The sequence below is a fragment of the Cynara cardunculus genome, assembly GCF_001531365.2.
Source record: "Cynara cardunculus var. scolymus isolate 2C chromosome LG 5, CcrdV1, whole genome shotgun sequence".
NCBI lineage: Eukaryota > Viridiplantae > Streptophyta > Magnoliopsida > Asterales > Asteraceae > Cynara > Cynara cardunculus.
Genome location: NC_037532.1, coordinates 26,554,164 through 26,575,751, shown reverse-complemented (window position 1 = coordinate 26,575,751; position 21,588 = coordinate 26,554,164). Strand labels below are relative to the sequence as shown.

Here is a 21,588-nt window from a genome sequence, read left to right as displayed (position 1 = left end):
AAAGCAACAATCTTGATTTTGGCAGAAATCAAGATCAAAACCAGAGAGAATATCAAGTATGTCCAAACTTCCGTGTGTATCCCAAAAACTGATCATCCGAAAATTAAATCTCAAAACGGGAATTACCAAGTTATAGAATTCACAATCATGCCACAGAAAATTCAAGAATTTTTCATTATAAACCCTATACTTATATAATTGCGGGACCCCCGTTTTGCGTTCAGGGGGCGTTGCCCCCTAAACATTATCGGGACCGACTTAGACTAATACAAGTGTGCACTCCACACTCTCCATACTTGTTTTAGAACAAAGTTCAATCCCCTTGAAACACACGTATAAAATCCATTACACTAAATGTAACCGGTGACACTAAAATCACCAACATGTTTTAGCTTTTCCATCATTCACCGGGATGGTTGATTTTCTTGACCGTAGTTCTATCACACGACTCGCAGTTCTATCGCTGGTATGCATGGTTGAAGTGTTGCACTCCACTTTGGTCAACCTTTTTTCAATCTCACAATGAACCTTCTTGCAGTTGCAGCCATGGTCAACCCTCGCAGGAGCTTTCTTATTCTTGGTTGGGTGTTTCTTGCGACCTTCCTGCTTCCATGGAGCTGGCTCTAATGGAATTCTTGCAACTGCCTTTACCAATTCCTCTTCGAGGTGAAACAGGAACGTGTGTTTAGATTCCTCACCTTTTCTTGATCTCGAAAGTGAAACCATTCCAAACGGGGTTTGATCATCTTCAAGCTCTCATTACCTTTCATGAAATCTTGTAAAACCTCCCTTTAGAACAGAAGGTTGAAATGGTAATTTGTTGTCACTCAGACTATCCATTTAGAACAATTCATTTATGTTAAAGATATGGCAAGGAGATTATTGAATCCCTACAATAACAAATCATTTTTAATGGGACAGTTCTCTTCAAATAATATGGTTTATGATATTACCGGAAAAGAACCATGACCATTCATTGTTGCTTATTTCTCAAAGAGAGAACATTACATGTTATAAAACACTTAAATCACATCTTGATAAATATATCTAGGGTTGTAAATGAACCGATTGTTCAGCAAACCGTTCGGCAGAAAGTTCGTTTATTTAATAAATGAATGAACATGAACAAATTTTTTTTGTTTGTTTAATTAAACGAACGAATATGAACAAGGGTCTCGTTCGTTTATTTATATTCATGAATGTTCGTTTATTTACCGTTCGTTTATGTTCGTTTATATATTAAATTTAATATATAATCTTTTATTTATTTACTTTGAATTCAAATAATATTTATTTATGTTCGTTTAGCATGTTAACGAACGGACATAAACGAACACAAACACACCTGATTTCTAAACGAACGAACTCGAACACAAAGATTTTTGTTCGTTTATCGTTCGTGTTCGTTCATTTGTTCGGTTAAGTTAAATGAACGAACATGAACAAACTTCTGTTCGTGTTCGTTTACAGCCCTAAATATATCTACTAATAATAGGTAATTTAACGAGTTCATGAGGCTATTTTAGGATTCAAAGTTCAAACTCCAATTTGTTTTTTGCATAACGGATTTAAAGAACATTGTTACAATATAATACACATAAATGTATTTCCAATTTTCACCAAAAAAAAAACAATGAATTTGTCTAAACTCAGGTAAAAACAATGGATAGCTTATAAGCCTACTGTTAAGAAAAAAACATGTGAGAGCAAGCCGACTAAAATTTTCACAAACAATGGATTCATTATAAAGAGACCGGTTTTTTTTTGGTTAAGCAGCTTGGAACTTATCAGCAGATGAAACCAAAATAATCAAAGAGATTGGATGTAGCAAAGTGGAGAGTTCTTACCTGTTGAAGGAGTGTCGCTGGTTTGGAGATGGTTTGCGCCGGTACGTTCCAACCGATGGTGTGCCGGTTGTATTCTCGAATCCAAAGTCGATTCGCCGGTTGTATCCAACAGATGGAGAATCGAGAGATGAATGAAAGAGTATATAGTTGAATGGGAGAGTCGAAAGAGAGGAATATTGGCAATCTGAATCGTGAAGGAAGTGGGAGGGTGAACGAGCGATTCAGGGTTGAACGAGCGATTCAGACATTTTTCAAAAAGGTCTAGCCGATGTAGACCTTTACCTCTTAATGATCATTAAGAGGCAAAGGTTTGAATTGATCGGACATTTTCTTGTACTTCAAATCCTTTATGCAAAAAACAACTTGGGGTTTGAACTTTGAATCCTAAAATAGCCTTGTGAACCAGGACAGACCCATAACTTTTTCAAACGGTGACATCATTTGACTATAAGAAAAAACTATAGGGAAAAAATTCTAACGATGGCACCGTTTGACTATAACAAACAAACATACAAATTTTTTTTCAATTGGTGGCACAATTTGACTAAGAAAATGACACTAACACGATTCGAACTTGGGTCTGAGGTGAAATAAAATCCTTACAAACCAACTCTACCAAATAAAACTTGTTCTCATTGTAGTTTCAAAATACAAACGGTGACACACAACAAATTAATACGGCTGCATTTTTCACGAACCTCGAATTTTTTACCCTTCGACGAAGGAATAACACGGTGGCACGTGCCACTGTAACCATCAAAGTAGATCTGTCCATGTTGTGAAATCATTGTTAAACTACCTATTATTAGGAGATATATTTATCAAGACGTGATTCGAGTGTTCTCTAACATGTAATGTTCTAATCTTTGAGAAATAAGCAACAAGCGATTGGTCATGGTTTTTTTTTTCCATTTTCCAATAAGATCATAATTCATAAACCATATTGTTTTGAGAGAATTGTGATTCACATACTATCCTACCCGTTAAAAATGATTTGTTATTGTAGGGATTCAATAATCTCCTTGCCATATCTTTAAAGAATCCAAACAAATTCACACGTGACTTTATCTGTATATAAAGTTTTGCATTGAATGATAGGATATTATACTTTAAAGTGAAAAGAACAAGTTGGACGATCGTCGAAAATGTATAACCAAATCCATAAAAAAATGTATACATGCAGGATTCTTTTATAATAAATGAATTTAAAGGACAAATCCGTAAAAATTGACATATCTTAGGGACCAAATCCGTGATTTACTCATACAAATTGCATGTGGTTTGATTGGGGTTCAAAAATTAAGGGGGTAATATTGTAAATATTTGTATTTAAGAGTGAGAATTGCAACATTGGCAAAAGTGGAAGGTTTAGAAAATGATATTTAAGAATTCATTTTACGGTTTGCACCCCTGATGAATGATGATTATAAAAACCTGACGGAACTGATTTGGTGATCGCCGGCGAAACAAGCAATAAGACAACTGAAATGGAAAGGGGAGGAAAAGAAGCTCAACAATACGTGTGGGACGGTGCAATTCCCCTGCAAATTCATCTTCACGACTCCGAAGTCACCACTCTACCGCCGCCGGCACCTGCTCTGGTACTCTCTCTACAGTATTTGTCTATTTTATGAAGTAATTGTTTGAGGTGATTCGTATATACGTGTTTGAATCATTTTATGTATCGGAAACTAATGGATTTTGTTTAACTTGGTGGTAATACTTGTGTGATGTTGTCAAAGAATTGATTGCTTTAAATTTGTCCCTGTCTCAAAAAGGGAGCTACATTTTCAAATCGAAGTTCAAATCTATTATTTTTCTGATGCAAGTTGATATTGATTTTAAATATTCCAGAGATTATTTCGAATTTATGAGTAGAAGGTTGTATCAAGTCCTGTGCTGTAAACATAATACTGGTTGGTGTAAAATTTGCAGCAGAATGGAAAATAATTAGTTTGATGCTTTCCAGTCTAAGTATGGATCTACTTTTAGAACATGGAATTACTTTTGTTTGTAAACTTGAGAATTAATTTATGGGGATGGTTAGTACTGGTATACTGGTGTTATACATTGCTCCATGTTGATATCCTTAATTTCAAATTCTCTCTAAAAAAGAAAGAATAAGGTTGCAATTAATGTTCAGGTAAATGTAAAGTGTAAACAAATGGTATTTAGCTGACCAAGGGTTTTTGAAGAGGTATAAGGATCCCATGAAGGTGACACATTTCTGCTTGAGGGAATATATATGGGGGGAATGTGGGATATGATTTGTAACTAAAAATTTATCCTCTTCAGTTTATGTGCTGACTGGGGAATTGCATTTACCCTTTAAATATCATAAGAAATTAAGATTACTAGATTAGACTTCAACTACATGGAACAGAAGATTATGGTTCTTATCAGCTGGAAGTTAAGCTTCTGATACAGTAAGCTTATGGTGTGGTTGACTGATAAATTGTTTTGCGAATGCCATGTGCTTCTCTTTTATTTTTTTTGTAAAGTTATTTAAAAATTGCTATCGATTCATATATGGTACACAAAGCCATGAACATTACCAATAGCTTGACAGGCCAAGTTCAAGTCCTTTGTCCATTATAGCACTATTCGGTACCCTTCATTGAGGCGCTTGCATATACTTTGACACATGATAGGTGTTGTTCAGTGGAAGATTTTGGCTTATGGATTTCTGATCTTAAAAGCAGTAATCTCAAACAAGGAACTGTGCTCAAAAGGTTGTACTTTGATATTTCTAGGTTCGAAATGAATTATGTGAAATCATTGGTTTCTTCCTCTTTTTCTCCCTCTGGAGATCATCCTGGTATTCCTATTATGCATTTAGAAGTTGATACAGATAGAGATGAACATAGTGTGGAGGCAGTTTTTTGTGCCCACTGTATAGAATAAGTGCCACTAGATTTTTTTGATTGATGTTCATTTTTATCCTAGTTATAAGAGTTCAATTGAGCTCACAGGAATTTTTTAGCTAAATTAAGTACTATTTCCTTGAGTACCATATGTAAATAGGCAATATTGAATGAGATTATTGGTATTTCATATGTAAAATCAATAATTATCCAGAGGTGAAGTTTTGGGCTTTGTACCGCTGCTAGTGGATGATAAATTTGATCAATTATGATGCTTGGATTTGATTTTGAGATTTATATGCACATTCTCTTTCATGTTTTACACTGTATCTTCTTTCTACTGTCAAGACACATATTTGTTATTACAGTTGACTGTATCATGCTTTAATCTGGTATCAAGGTTGGACCAATTAGACACCAGGGAAGAACAGTTACTTACCTGCTGAACACCAGGTGACTTGACAGATTGAGAGAAAGCAAGGACATGAACCTATGTGTGGTATAACACCTTTGACAAATGTTTTAGCACTTGTCAGTACTAGTGTGATCAATAAGCTCTTCTTACGAGTATGAAATATTGAGGTGTATGTTAGCCAAGGATGAATAGGTTATAAATGAGGATATCCGTGAGAAGGTTGGGGTGGCATTGATTGAGGAGAAAAGGAGGCAGCCTTGCCTGATATTATTTGGTTACATCTCATGTAGACCTTTGGATGCAATAGTGATAAAGGAGGCACGTAAAATCAGGGTGGTTTTAGTGGGCATAGAGGTAGACCAAGATCGAGGGGGAGTAATCAAGAGAAGTTTGCGTAGGGACCAAATACATGGCATTAAGATTATGCAGAGGCAGGTCCTAGAATAGGTTCACCTCCTTTGAAATATTGATGGGGCTTACTGTTGGCCTTTTTCTTAACTAGCATTGGATGAAGGCTTTGTTGATGTTGCTGGTGTGTGTGTGTTGTTTTTATCTCCTCTTTAGGAGGTGAGGTGAGCTGGGGTTGAGTGCCCCTTCTTATGTCCTTTGAATTGTCATGCACTTGACCATGGTATCATTCACTTTCTCATGCAAATAGCCTATTGATAGGCAATACCTCTCTGTTTCTCTCTGTTCCTTCTGCCATCTCACACACACTCTATCTCTTGTGTATGTGTATCCATGTTTGACAGTTTTTTCTAGTACATTTCTCTTCATGTTCTTACATATTGTAACACGTATTTGATTGAAACATTAGAAGGGTGTTGTTAAGCATGTTACTGTTGAATGTACAGGTACAGCTAAGATGTGTTGAAGATCTAACAATAAATTTCTTATGTTTCTGTAAGCTCAGATTTTAGCTCCTCGAATAGGGTACCTACCTCTGTTATCTCCACAACTCAAGCCATTCTTCAGTGGTGCACTTCCTCCTGGAGTAGACACCGTCTGGTTTGATTACAAAGGATTGCCCCTTAAATGGTATAGTATTCTCTTTATGATATTGAGGTATAATCATGTATTAAGTTATTGATATGGATTTTCTTTCACCCTATTTTCAAAATTCAACAACTTATACCATGATGAACCATGCTGGTTTGCAAGCAAGTTGAAGATTGTGACCAGGAGCAAAACAAGGATTATTGACATGCGGTGTCATCTTATTTTGAAACTTTCATTTGAACATTACACTTTTTATATCATGAAAACTATACTGCTTCTTTATATGGATATCCTAGTAAAGTTGCAACATTTTGTGAAAGTTTCCATCTTCTAATTTATCTCTTTATCCATTATCATCATTACAATGAGTTACCGGCATTATTTTGGGCTTTTTAAATATTTAACAAATTATCAATTGACTATAAATTTCAATATCTTGTGAACAATATGGATGTCATTTTAAAAATGAGTACTCCAAAACTTATTAAAGAGAGATTTCAAACTATATCAGGGGGATGTAGTGGAAATCTCATCTTCCCTGGGTTCGAATCTGGGCTCTGCGAAAGCTCTTGTGGCATTGGAGGTTCACCGTGATGACTACAGGCCATTCGTGGTCTCCCGGGGGATTAGTCGGTGCGCATAAGCTGCCGAAAACCCACGTTTACCCACAAAAAAATTCAGTATCAAACTTATTAAAGTATAAAGATGACAACAAATAATTTTATCAAACCAGAGTTTTCCCCCGATTAATTATGCCCCAAATATTGTTAAACTTGATGTAAAAAGTTCTTGTGCATTCAAGTAGGTCTGCCTTAAACATAATTAACTAAATGAGGTAAACATCTGATAGTGTATGAAAAGCTATTGTTTATGTAGTATGTTTCATAATGAAGTATATAATTCCTGTTAAAATAACACTAAAGCAATAGTCAACCAGACTTGTAACATAATTAACAACAATTGAACTTGATGTCCAATGGATTTTTTTTTATTAACATAAGGATAGAAAAATCTGTACAAATGCGTTGAATTTGAGGTTTCAATGAAAGATTATTAAATACAACGGACTAATATACATATGCAAAATAATTGAGTATAAGTCCAATTAGAACTTTTAATTAGTACCATGGTGAAAAGAAATATTTGGGTTGTTGAGTATTCATCTAGTTAAGAGATTATGGTAAAGTTGTTAATGTTATATGAAACACTCTCAAATCCCATAAATTAAGCTTACCATGTATTTATATGAATGAAGACATTCATTCGTAAATATCATGTAGGGTAAAACTAGGACACATAATTAGGAACATAACTAGAATTCAAGAATTACCTCCCAAACAGTAGGGAACTGAAGATAATAGTTAATAGTCCTGATACAAATAAGTCATCTTTACATAATATACAAAATTAGTCGATCTTCTATGTTTAAATATCTTTGCCTATAAATGGGATCCAAGGAGCAAGCCTTGGAGTAACACCTAAGACGAGTTATAGAAATAGCTTCATCATGAGTTATCACAATTTGCCCATTAAAAACATTCTAAATCACCTTGGCAGCTGCTGTGGAGAACAAACAAGAGAGTGTGGTAACAAGTGTTAGGCATGATAAGGCTAGATGATGGACTAGAGTGTGCGATGAGATGAATGATAGGCCCTTTATAAGCTTTTATGAGTTCAACACATGGCCAATATTGGTGTCCTGAATATTCATATCGTATACATTAGTACTAATCTGCATTCAAATTATGGCAAGTCATAATTTGCATATCTCTACCTTCTCAGTATGAGATGGGAAACTCTCAGTGGAATCCAGGTTGCACATTGGTAACACTTAGTGATGACAAGTCATTTTGTAACTCCACCAACAAGTCAACATAACCTTCTCAGATTACTTGAGGACTCACTAACACCACTGGGCAATAGCATCTCTATGGTTAATATAAACATGCTGAAACTCATAACTTCTTGAACTACTGCAAGTAAACAATCTTATCATTATTAAGGCTCTTTTAGCATTCCTTTCTCCTAAGTTGTGTAGGTGCTTGGGTTGCTCTATCAAGGCTCAAATATCTTTATTGTAACCTTCATGAGGCTTCCTAGGCTAAGGCATTGTGAACATAACCTTTTTCTATTTCTTTTGGAATATGCAAGTATTTAACTTCCCCAAATTTGTTGATGTATTTATCAATGATCATGCTCTCTTGAATCTTGATGTAATCTATACAAATACATAGGATTGTAGTAGAATAATATATTATATATTGGCTCTTCATATCCAAAGAGGTAGCTTTAGTGGGTATTTGAGTACTGACATCACTTTCATGATGGAGCTACTTCCAAAACTGATGCTTTCGGGCCCCTCTTACTAACCGGAGTAAAAAAATTAGATGATCTGTTCTGCAAAAGAGGTTAAGGTCTTGAGTCATGGATTCTTACTTTTTATGAAGAGTGATAATCGTTTTACCAAAGGATCATAGACCATGGATTCAAGCTCACATGGTTCTGAGCAAAGGATCTAGCGTGTTGTGTACAGTAAGTGATCTTATCATGAAAATTCTTACACATGTTAGGTAAGTCTAAGAAGAGAGATATATGAGTAATTATTTTAAGGATTTTTATTTTTATTTTTCATATATATATACACACATAATATTTACGTATATCAGTTTTTTGTGAAATTCTGATAAAACAGTGTAGTAGAAATGGGATTACGAGTGCTAAGATACTGTCATAAACTGAGGCAAGTGAGTTAGGTACTTATAGATGATAAACATGTCATCGGTTACAAATTTTTGTATGGCATACACTATAACGAATGTAAATGGTAGGGACAAGAAGTGAAGAAATTCAGTAGAACTGAACCACTGATAAGTGAAAAAGACATGGAGAATGCTCAACCTAACACCCATTACACCAACCTCACAACCTCGTAGAAGTAGCCAACAGAAAGAAGTGCAATAAGAACTGAAGTAAATTGTAGCAAGGGAAACGGAGCCATCAGTAAATAAGACTTTCTTGGTAGTTTGCATCGCTTTCATATCTAAAAGTGCTACCAACCTCACAACCTCATAAATGTGGCCAACAGAAAAAGGGCAGCAAGAACAGAAGTAAATTATATTAGGGGAAAAGGAACTTAGAAGAAAAATTATGCTTCAGCAATCAATCAACAAGACTCTCTTGGTAGTTTGCATCAGTTTCCTATCTAAAGGTGCTCAAGGAGTGGGGGGAGTAGATAATTATTTAGGAATTCTTGCTGCACATTTGTAATCTCTGGCAAGTATTTCCTTCTGTTCATGTAACTTCAGGGAGGCCAAATATTGGTGAAAGGCAAGGTCTTCCGAGTGACGGATTTCTTATTTCCTTCATTATTCCCTTGTGCAACCATAAATGAACAAGGCATTGACCTAATCGATTAAGTACTACATTGATGATTCAGATGCATTCTATATACTGCTGCTCTGTGCTCTATTTATTAGAGAGAGAATTCAGATGCAACTATACAAGAGAAAAACAACTTTGTTTTACAGCATTGAATTAAAACTTTAGTTATGTCAAGATTCTCTTAGCCTCTCGGGTTATATTGGCAGTCGGATTTGTTTTCAAATCCAGTGAGTTCGGCTTGTTATCTGACATAATGTTTGTTTTTTCAGGTATATACCAACAGGGGTCCTTTTTGATCTTCTTTGTGCTGAGCCTGAAAGACCTTGGAATTTGACGGTATATATTTTAATTTTTTCCTTTTCACATTTTTCTGTTTTGAATTGATAGTGATGCTGTTTGATTAGTGTGAAATGGTATCATGTTATGTTATGAAATTTTATTCTTATCATCGTTAGGATAATTAGTAGTTCATTTAGGACAATTACTGTTTGTTCTATCATACTTATGTCACAATTCCATATTGAGAGGGAGTAATGTGTAGTTTTAACAAAATATGTTCCTTTGTTGAGTGAATCAACAGTTTTATGTGAAGCCTCAAATTGGGTAAGCTTAGAGTCCCTAGCTCCTTTGTTTGTATTTTTCCTTTACTTTCATCTTGATTTATTTTTAGCATCATATTTGTATCAAAGTCAAGATAATGCATTCACAGGTGATTCACTCAACCAAGAAAACATATTTTATTTGAACTCCATATTATTTCATCCTCTTAACCTGGAAGTACAACCTTTATATAATGAAACTTACGTTCAGGATAGATACCTAACATAACAGTAAAACTATTAATTATCCTAAAGATTATAACGACAAAAGATAAATAAATAAATATTTAATGGAAGGGAATGATGTTTGGCAACAGACTGACCATATAAGGTGACTTTTGACATGGCAGTGTTTGTATCTAGATTTGGATTATGTTCTCATGTATAGATGGGCTCAGAGAACATGATCTATTATTAATCAGATTGGAATTAATGGAGTAGAAGGCGGCCAGGAGGCTAAAATATGGATTAGGAAATCCTAGAAGATAATATTATACCTACAGTACATATTTATCATACATCCCTAACATAGCCCTTACCAGAAGTTTTCTTCTATGATATGTGGAGGTTTAGAATTCAGCAAATGACTTACTCTATTCATAATCTGAAAGGCAGAAGGCCATGGATTTGGTTTAAGGTAATGCGTTAAAATGCCAAACATATAGCATCTGGTCACCTTGTAACCATAGGAACCTGAAGTCTAAGTTTTCCCACAATTTGTAAAACCATTTGTATAGAATTGGTTAGAGTTATATATTATATAGGTTCCAACATTTATGCAGATTGATACTCAGTCATGTTTTCATTTCCACTACAGGTACATTTTAGAGGATACCCAGGAAATGTCTTGATTCCTTGTGATGGGGAAGATAGTGTGAAATGGAGCTATATTAATTCATTAAAAGAGGTTTGAGAATGACTCTTTCATCTACTATCCATTTCTGTCTTTACTTACATAGTAACTAGTGGAACAATTGATGTGTATATATATGTATAAGAAGTTATGCCCTTAAGACTTGTACATTGTGCAATCTAAGTTGTAATTCATAGTTTTTCAAGTTTTGTGCAGAAAAATGTAGTACTTATGCTTTAGGAGTTGTCCTTAAGAGTTTTGATGTAAATGCTTTATAAGATAGTGTATATATTCTTGGTGAGTGAATCATCTTCATCCTATAATAAATAAGGAAAGTTACTACACGAGGAAGTTTAAAGTGAAGGCGCCTACCTTCCAAAAGAGAAATGAAAGGCATTTTTATTTTAGAGAAATAGCTATGCTTGAGAATGGTTAAATGCTTCTTTGGAAAAGAACTCCTTATATTCGCTGGGATAAAGCTTTCCTCTGCAGGGGCCTTGTGCACCTACTGTTACTAGAAGTCTAGTCTTTCTCAGGTCCAGTTTCGAAACTTCTATTGGAACTTTTATGGATTATGGATTCGACTTTGGATCGTATGAGGATAAGAGTTTTGGTGAGAATGGTGAGAACAATTCTAAACCTTTGGATGAGTTGATTATTTGAACTAATGGCTAACAAATGTGGACCTTCAGTTAATAGCCGACAAAAGATAAAGACCTTCATCAACCTTTATCTTCACTTCCATTCACCTTCATGAACTTTTACATACCTTCATGAACTTGTACATACCTTCAATTACTTTCACATGCATGAATTTGTTAATGTTTTAGTCTTGGTGATAGAATTAGGTAAATGGATTGAATATAGTTGAAGGTAAATGATAAATGAAGGTTTTGTTCTCATGTTTTAACCAAAAAGTTCATTCTTATGGGAACCAACCCTATATATACAGTGAAAGATCTTAGGTTTCATGATTCAAAATGAAAAAAAATTCTAAAATGGTGTCTGCAATGTAGATAAGGTCGCTTGGCTAATCTAAAATCTAGTTTAGAAACAAATACTCTCTTACCCAACCCCCCTTCTAGACTCTTACCCTCCATCAGTCAAATTCCACATTATTCAATGCACAAGACTCCCACATTATCTTCAGTTGTTTCCTTAATTTCCATGGCTCATTGATAAACCTTAAGCTTAAATCCCTTTGACAATTTCACTTTATTCTTCCTGTTGCCTTAAAACATCCAGAAAGGTACCATATGCATTCTCTACCATGACAATAGCAGAGGAGCAGATGCTGCTCTTTGAAGTCACCATGATTTCAATAAATATGAATGTCAATAGGGACAATAGTTCTTTGGAAGCTGGAAGAGAAGGGATTACAGACATTGCTTTGGTGATGGATTGTAAGATTACTTTTGCTGAAGTTGGGCTTGGCTTGACGAAGTCCAATAAAGACAGATTTCGGGAACAGAAGTCAAGTGTCATAAGGTTCCATTTATAAATCGGCGTATTATTATTATTTTACTTTCAACCACCATTAACAATTACAATTAATTTTCATTTGAAATGACAGAGCTAAGCCCCATTATAACATAAATTAATTTGTTTTAGAAGAGCCCCATGGTGTGAATGATATAGAATTTTGCTCTTTATGTCAATGTGCCATATGCTTATGTGACAGTTATTCTCGGGACTGAGGTGGAGGTTATGTATAGCTTTCTACACTCTATAATTCTCTTCTTTCTCTTGTTGTCTGATGATGGAAGAAGTTCCTTTAAATAATTGTGTTAACTTGTTTGCTGATGATAACATTCAACATCCTATTGTTATGATTGCATCATCTTCTTCAGGCCGCGTATATAATTCATGGGAGCAGCAAGAATGTTATGAACATGTCTCAACCTGATCAGATTGACTTGTGGCGCTCTGTTATGAATGGTATGTTATTAAATGATTTGGAACTTGTAGTACTTCTCTTCTGTGCACAGCACGATTTTCTATTTCTATTTGCATTGATCTGGAATGCTAGTGGACGAATATATTTTTGCTTTTTTTTCTTTCTTCCTTGGCAAATAGGTACAATAGGGATGGGTTACAACACTCTGTATAGTCACATATGCAGTGATATATAAACATGGCAGTATAACATTTCGTCAAGGGAGATAATATACTACTTGGCGTGTTAAGGAAACCTATGGGGCCGTTCACTTGTATTGCCTTCATACTTCTCTGTATGCAGTTCAGCATCTCCGTTCACATACAAAATGTACCTGTGATATAGAAAAGTAAGCCTGCTCATTTATGAGTATTCGAAATTGCATTGGCAAATGAATGGAAAACTATGTTTGCGAGGCTTCGACAAAGTTCCTAGTTCCTACCATAAGATGAGAGGGTCCAGTGCTCCTATAATGGTTTGAATTCTTTTTTGAACTCGTGGATGTTGCTAGTTTTTCTGGCCACTATCTATACTATATTATAAAGCATTTGAGAAAAACTCTTAAAAACTATTTTTTATGTATCAAGTATTGTTTATTGATGCATATTACTTAAAATTCAAGATTACAAGTAAATTGTGCATGAGTACAATTGATTAAAACTCCATGTTTGAACATGTTTAAATATAAAAAATCTAAAATATAATTAGGATAATCATTAAGTTCTAACAAAATACTTAATTATTATCTTTATAAAAAGTTATATTATTAAACCAACAAAAAAATGAATTCAAGAAATTACACAAAAAAAGGAGAAATTTTAAATTGTTGGTTTGGTACTAATATCAGTATATATCAAAATTTTATGATATCTTCATATTTATATTTCATTCAAAAATAAAAACATTATCGTTTTCTCAAAACCACATAAAACCGTATTATAACATCGACTGTGACAAAAACAAAACAAAACATTAAAATCGAGATGTATCTTGCTGCATTGTGCGAGTACCCTTCTAGTATGCATGTAATCTTTAACTATATATGCTTCAGTATTTCTTAGTGTTATAATACATGTTTAAATAGGGCAGTAAGTTGAAAGAGTGTTTGTACTTGTTGTAGTTGATTAATGGCTGTGAAGAAGCTAAACGATGAATTCATTCTTATACATCAGTTTCTTTTCACATTCTCCCTCTTTATATGAAACTCTTGATGTGTTCCAACATAAATGCTGACTTGTTTGCAGGTAAACTGGAGACCTACAACCGCATTTCATCCAAGCTTAAACTTGGAATAGTTCGAGACGACTTTTCTGCAAAACTGAATCCATCTTCTTCGAAAATTCAACACAGTGTTGACGAGACAGAGGCAACTGCAGCACCGAAAGCAAGTAAGTGTGTCCATGCCACTCGAATATTTAAGGAATATGATTAGCTTGAAGTTTAGATATTTTTCTTATATTTTAATTTGTGCTTTGTTATTACTGCATGACTGGTGGGTTCAGGCGCATTTGGATGATTGCTAAATAACTCCCATATTTTAATTTATAAGTGAAAGGGAACATTTGTTCATTGTAGTTTATTGATGATTATATAGGTTTTGGTTGGAGGAAAACAGATGGACAGATGTGTTTAAGTTATAACTGAAATGATTTTAAGTACTAAAAAAAGAACTTGCAATCTCATCAATGTGCTACTACTATATCGCCATTTGTGATCTTCACCATCTAATTGAGTTCTCAAGAGGAATTACATGTGCTAAATGATTGAAAAGTGCTTTATATCCCTCGTGTTCTCATGAGTTTGTTCAGATTGAATATATAGCAGAATCAAGTTTTCAACCTTAAAAATCAAAACCCGAAGCTGTTGGACTTGTAGGGGCTAACCTTTGCAATGAGAATAAGTTTTCTCATTAAATCTGGCACAAATAAATTTGTATAGTCACTGGAATAATGGATGGCATATTTGGTAGCTTCCTTATTGAAGAATAGGACCTTGCTTGAAATTTTGGTACCATCACTCTCCAACTGCAACATTTTGGCAATTTTAACATATCAACTTAGATTGTCCTTACTCCCTGCACATTGTTTGAGTTATTTGTGAAGCGATCATGTGCATATAAATATTGCTAATGAAGAAAAAGAGAACAAAGAAACACAGGGAATCATGTGCAAAGCATATGCGGTTTTTAAACGGGAAATTGTGTAACTTTTACCATATTCCACCATCCTTTGTCTTCTTCAGTTATCTCATATCTTAGCTGAAGGGAACAAGATAATCATTTTTTCCGTATGAGAATGTCATCAGGGGCCGAATGGAAAGTAAATAATTTAAACCATTTATGATCTGTTTTTTGTTGGGACATCACATGATATATTTGTACTCCTATATGATCTGATTCTACTGATTTTGTGCTGTCAAAAGATTACCAATGCCATGACTATTTGGAATTCCTCATGAAAGGATGTGTGGTTTCTCATAGACCGATGTTCTCATTAATTCTTTTATGGGCTCTTGTTAGGTAGAATTCCTGTTCGTTTGTATATCTGCAATGTTGATGAAGATTTTGACGATTTCGAAGAAGAATTGCATTTTGATAGCTGGGACCAGATCTCATACATAAACCGGCCCGTTGAGATTAATGGAGAAGGTAAGCTGAAATGTCGATTTTGTTCTCTCCCCTCCCCCCAAAAAAAAGGTCCGTGTGTGTGTGTGGGGGGGGGGGGGGATTATGCTCCCACCAACTTTTGCTTCCCCACACCAGATTGTCCAATAGTTACGACAATAGAAATGTAGCATATATTGTAAATTTAACTTGCAAGTCCAATGAGCAAACTCTTGTGTTGTCATCAAGCTTTCCTTTAGTTAACATCTTTCATTTGGCCTGCATTCTCTCATTTGTAACTTCTGTTTGTTAACAAATCTGTTTTACTTTTCCCAAACTGAACAAAGAATACATGTATCATGTTAACACTATGTTTGGTCAACTAGCTGGTAAGCTGGCTGTTAGCTGAAAAACTAGTTGTTGGCCATAAGCTAGCTTATAAACTAGTCACATTTGGTAAGAACTAGTTGATAAGAACAATGTAAAATGACCTTAAAGGAAAATATAGGGGACATTTATGTAAAATATAAGGGGTATAATTGGGAAAAAAATGAAAGCCCAGTAAACCATCCGAAGTAGCTTTTTGAAAAGCTTTTTCAATAATCTCAAAAAATAAGCTAACTTATGGTATCAACTATAATAGTCGCATCACTTTTTTGGTGCAGGAAAGTATTTCACTTTGCTTGATGCAGTAAAATCAATTCTGCCAGAATTTTATCCCAATTCCTCGAACACCATCAAAGCAGAATTCAAGAACGAGCCAGGAATTGAAGCAGAAGAGGAAAGCAAAACAGGAATCATTGAGGGAACATCAATAGAAAGTGTAGAATCCCAATCTCTATCAGGTCAACCCGTGATCAAACTTGTCCGTATCCAAGGCATCGAACCCAAATCAGAAATTCCATTTTCTTGGGTGGTCAAAAACTTGATGAACCCGGATTACTTCCTTCATATCTGTCTTTACATCAAGGCTCCCAAACCACTTGATTCATGACCAGGGTACGTTCGTGGTGTTCAGTGGTTGGAAATCATACGTCAAACTGTACAGCATAGTAAAAATGTTGGATCGAGTAATTCTTTCCTCCTCTTAACACATGTGGTAAAAAAATAACTTCATTCTCCTTGGGAAGTAGTTAGAATTCATATTCACTGATTTAGTAGTAGTGGTTTGATTCATATGAAATGCTGCTTACTTCAATTATGGTGGTGAAAATGTAATGAATGCAGGTAAAAACATGGAGAGAATGGGAACCCAAGTTGATTTGGAACTCCATTTGTACTTTATGCATATATTGACTTTTGTGTTGATCAACATGCTATGTTAGGTTGTACCATGTGCATCCAATCATCGTATTTCCCACATGCTTAAATCCTTTTCTTCAAGAGCTTGAATGGGGAAACTAACACATGTTAGCTGGTTGGATTTACCTCTTAGTCATTTCTCTCCTAACTTTTCCAAAAAAACACCGCCTCCACAAGCAAGACCTCCTCAACCTATGGAGTTGCTAAAATCCAAAATATGTTACTTGAGTCACAAGTAACATTGTTTGCGGATAGGTTGTACCTTGCTCGGGTTTTGACCATTTCAGCTTTTTGCTTATGTTTTCTTTGTTGTTTGTCGGTCTGTTTGTTTTTATAGAACCGTCTTTCGTACTTTCAAGTTCTTATGTTTTTTCTTTGCAAATCTTTTGAGAAGCTTTACCTTTCCTTTTCATACACTTCATGTAAGTTGGAAGTATTCACGGAAATAGTTGTTTTGTACTTTGAGGTAGATGTCAGATCTGCGTACATCTCACCTCTTAGTGGGACTTATTGGATTTGTTTTGTTTGGTTTTTGTTTAGACAAAGGCCGACACTTCCACAAAGGTGACGATGATGACTTTTTCACGTGGACAACAAGTTTGTGCAAGGTTCGATTCACATGGTCCTGCTTGAGAGTATCATATGAGAGGCAAATCAGTTACACAATGGTCTGCTAGGTGGCTGCTTTAATAATTTAGTGCCTACAAGAAGGATAATCCCCAAATGAATTGTATTCGAGAGTTGCTTTGAGAACCTAAACCGAACATGAAGTAGCAAGTTTGACCTTGAAAGTGAAAATATAACCGTTAATTCTTAAATTAGAATATTCTAGATCCACTTCTTTCGTCCCAAAATAAGTTTATTTTTATATTTTAGCTTATCTCAAAATAAGTGTCAACTTTCAACTGTTAGGGTCTACTTTTCATTTTTACCCTTAATAATGAGATGAAAAATTCATTACAACCTCTTTTATCAAGGGTAAAATCGTCATTTAGTTGATTAAAAAGTGTAATAATTACATATTTTTTAAAAACTTTTCCGACATTAATTTTTGGACGAGGGAGTATCTACAACCGGTGTTTCATTTTCTCTATGCAAATCTTTCGAGTGTGCCGGCAAATAGCAACGATTGTTGTTCGGGTATCCCTCGGCCAGCTCCAGGTACACAAACTCTTCAACTTTTTGCCATAAAACAAGCTGCATGTGGCAAAACCAAAGCTTTTTCTTGTGGGGCTGAATACAATTAAGTCACCTATATAAACACATACCTTCTTTTCTCTAACCATCATCAAAACACACACACACACACACACACAAGTGATCTGAACATGGGAAAAGATGATGTGAAGCTGTTGAGCATGTGGGCAAGCCCATTTTGCATGAGAGTGAAGGTTGCATTGGCTGAAAAAGATGTTGCTTATGAGGAGATTTTAGAGAGTGATTTGATGGGTGCCAAGACTGAGTTGTTGATCAAATCTAACCCTGTCCATAAACAGGTGCCTGTGCTGTTGCACGATGATAAGCCCGTGGTCGAGTCCACCAACATCCTCACCTACATCGATGAAGTTTGGCCTGCAAAACCCTTGTTGCCCGCTTGCGCGTATGGGAAATCCCGAGCCAGGTTCTGGGCCGACTATATTGATCGCAAGGTAAGTTTTTTTTTCTCTAGATTTGGACATGCATTTGCTACTTAAGAGATGGTGAAAAACCAGTCTTGGTTGCTCCCAAATCGGCCTCGGGCTGAAGAAGTTGGCTTGGAACCGGGCTGGTCAGTCTAAGTCCCGGTTCCAACCAAAAATACTAGGATTGATCCTAGGATCGGCAACCGGTCTCGGGACCGGTTGGTTTTAAAAAAATTCTAAATCTTGTAAATCTTTTTTCACAAGAATGTTGTACAAGTTTTTATAAATATTATATTTATTTGAGAAAATCTTGAAAACTTCTATTACAATTAGTAAAAATCTTTTTATATTAAATTTATACGGAAAAATTGGTTCCTATGCGTGTATAACCGGTCTCGGGCCAGGCCTCATTTTTCATAAAATTCGAAAGCGGTCCAGGACCATTGGGCAATAACCGTGTTTGACCCTCTCTACTCGCTACTAGAAAAACCGTTAGTGGCGATACGGAATTTAAATAGATTTATTAAAATAAAACCCTTGTTCGGTTTATCTGATCACTGAATCAAATAACTCAAAATCGATTAAACTGAATAGGAACTTCAGCACTTTTTGTTACATTTATTTAGAAAAAACTATTCTGTTACAATAAATAGGAACTTTAGCACTTTTTGTTACATTGATTTAGAACGTGACACTGAACTAAACCAAACTTCGTTACATTCAGATGCATTTCTTTCTGGCCGAGATATACAAGACCCTAATTGTGTTTGCCTGTATCCTAGGTGTTTCCGGCCGGTCGTAACGTTTGGACCGCGAAAGAAGATGACCAAGTAGAAAGCGCTAGGAAGGAATTCCTCGATATCTTGATGTACTTGGACGGAACTCTGGGCGAACAAGATTACTTTAACGGCGATACCTTCGGATTTGTGGACATTCTGCTCATCGGTCTAACCTCATGGTTCCCCGCCTTTGAGAAGTACGGTGGGTTCAAGGTGGAGGATGAGTACCCGAAATTGGCAGCATGGATCACACGATCCTACGCTAGAGAAACGGTTTCGGAATCGTTAACGAGCCCAGAAAAGATCACCAACTTTGTAGGGATGATGAGGCAGATGTATGGCATCGAATAGATCAAGATCATTGGCTTACAAAGATTGGTTACCTCTGAATGTTAAGCATCTCATATGGAACGGAAGAGATGAGAGAATAAAAATGAGTGGAAATAAGAATGTCTGAATGCATTTATGTTTTATTTGAGGGGGGGAAATGAGTTCAATATTTGCTTTCGATTTGATTTTCGTACCAATAAATCGGTAAATTGAACTTGAATCGGACCAAATCGGAATGAAACCGATAATTTTTAATTCAGTTCTTGGTTATAGGGGTTGTTTGAGATTGTTTATTTGAAACAACTTTATATTTTTCTACAACAGGCTTTATCAACTTGTTATAAATTATAATGGTTTAACTTTTTCATAAACTTCTTATTACCGGTTTGACACCGGTATAAGCTGTTTATCCAAACAGTCAGAAGTGGTTATTACCGGATCACACCAAAATAAGCCAATAAATTGTTTTTATAAGCAATCTCTAACACCCCATAGTCCATCTAGAGATGTGTGACCGTTCAAGTAATAATCTATTGAATTATTATGGATTTGATGCGTAAATAATATATATAGGAGATGGAAATAGTTACGTCTTATTAAATATAAAATAATGTGATCATAGAAAATGCAACTGTTATAATCGTGATTATAAACCGTTGTCAATTTAAATTTTAAATTTTGTAATAATGCACAAGGTGTAAAATAGTGTATTTTTTTTAAATAGGAGACTGAAAAGTAAAATAAAGATTCGTTGAACTAAGAAAATTAAGACGATTACAATTGTGTAGTCGTTCGTGATTAGACCATAGACTCGATATGGAACTATTTATACGAATAAGACTGTACCGTTGTGATCTCGAGGCCTTTTTACGAAGGAAAGGCGAGAAGATGGAGGGAAAGTAAGAAGATCTCGTGTTCTCGAGTCCTCTTTATGAAGGAAAGGCAAGAAAATGGAAGTAAAGTAAAAAATGCCGTGTTCTCGAGTTGTTTTTAGGAGGGGAAAAAAGAAAATAATGTTGATTTTCCTTTTAAATGCGAGGAAAGGGAAAGAGAACATTTATATAAGAGTTAAAATATTATAAAATTACACATATATAAATATTCATCAATTATAATCTGTTGTGAAATAAATGAAGTTATATTTATAATGATGGAATGGACTTTATGTTCTATTTGGGCCTTAGCCCAACTTTTTATAGCCTAAAGTCTTTGGGCCTTGTTGGGCTGTTAACTCAACCTATAAATCCATATGAAATTTGCACCCTAATTTCATAACATATAGGAGATATACGACAATTACAAATTTAGAGTATAGGCTCAAATTAACACTAATTGTGCAATACATTACAATATATAATTTTAATCGGTTCGGTTCACGTGAGACCCGTAAGAGCAATTTATTTTCATTGATCAACTTTATAATCTAATGATCTAATGGTCTAAAGTTGTACGGTGACAATTTTGTGATTATTGAGAACTCTCGTGACAAATTTGTGATTATAAATGTTCAGATTGTAGATCTAATCAAATGGTTGAGAATTGGTCTTACATGATCCCAACCCAAGTCTAATTTTAATTGTCATAAATATTTTCATGACCATAAATCGTTATTACCACCAAAAGTCTGAAAGTATTATCTGAACTTTGACAAGTCTAGAAATCATCTTTATGGCATTTATTTCTATTTTTTATTTTCAAAGTAGTCCCTCATCGTTAGTTATGTTTATTTTCTTCGTTAAAACGAGGGGCATTTCGGGTTTTCTATAAAAAAAATTAATTTTCTTTTAAAGAATAACATAATATTTTAATTTTATTTATTTTTGTATTTATTTATAAAACTTCTTTCTAAATCTAAAAATTTGTTATTTATAAAAGAAAATATTTGTGTTATTTTTGAAAGAAAAATAAAAGATTTTGATAAAAAGACCGAAATACCTTCAGTCTAACGGAGAAAATACACAGAGCTAACAATTAGGGACCACTTTTAGAACAAAATAAAACCACAGTTTATCAAATTTCATATTCCATTTTCAAACTATTCCGAACCAAAATTAAAGTT

General features: G+C 34.8%; 2 protein-coding genes across 3 annotated transcripts; both read left to right on the top strand.

Annotated features, from left to right (window-relative positions):
* The first annotated feature begins 3,259 nt into the window (after positions 1–3,259).
* LOC112512657 (autophagy protein 5) lies at positions 3,260–16,922 on the top strand. Of its 2 annotated transcripts, XM_025118730.1 has the most exons (9): positions 3,260–3,448; positions 6,040–6,164; positions 9,776–9,842; positions 10,923–11,012; positions 12,809–12,896; positions 14,139–14,282; positions 15,413–15,541; positions 16,162–16,495; positions 16,724–16,922. In XM_025118730.1, exons 1-8 carry the CDS (start codon positions 3,335–3,337, stop codon positions 16,488–16,490), a joined length of 1,086 nt encoding a protein of 361 aa, XP_024974498.1. In that variant the 5' UTR covers positions 3,260–3,334; the 3' UTR covers positions 16,491–16,495; positions 16,724–16,922. The 2 variants fall into 2 exon arrangements, with proteins under 2 accessions (XP_024974498.1, XP_024974497.1); XM_025118729.1 differs by having other exon boundaries at positions 16,162–16,761.
* Positions 16,923–18,088: 1,166 nt separating this feature from the next.
* On the top strand, positions 18,089–19,672 carry LOC112513840 (probable glutathione S-transferase). The gene is made up of 2 exons (XM_025120214.1): positions 18,089–18,447; positions 19,203–19,672. Exons 1-2 carry the CDS (start codon positions 18,127–18,129, stop codon positions 19,548–19,550), a joined length of 669 nt encoding a protein of 222 aa, XP_024975982.1. The 5' UTR covers positions 18,089–18,126; the 3' UTR covers positions 19,551–19,672.
* Positions 19,673–21,588: the final 1,916 nt, after the last annotated feature.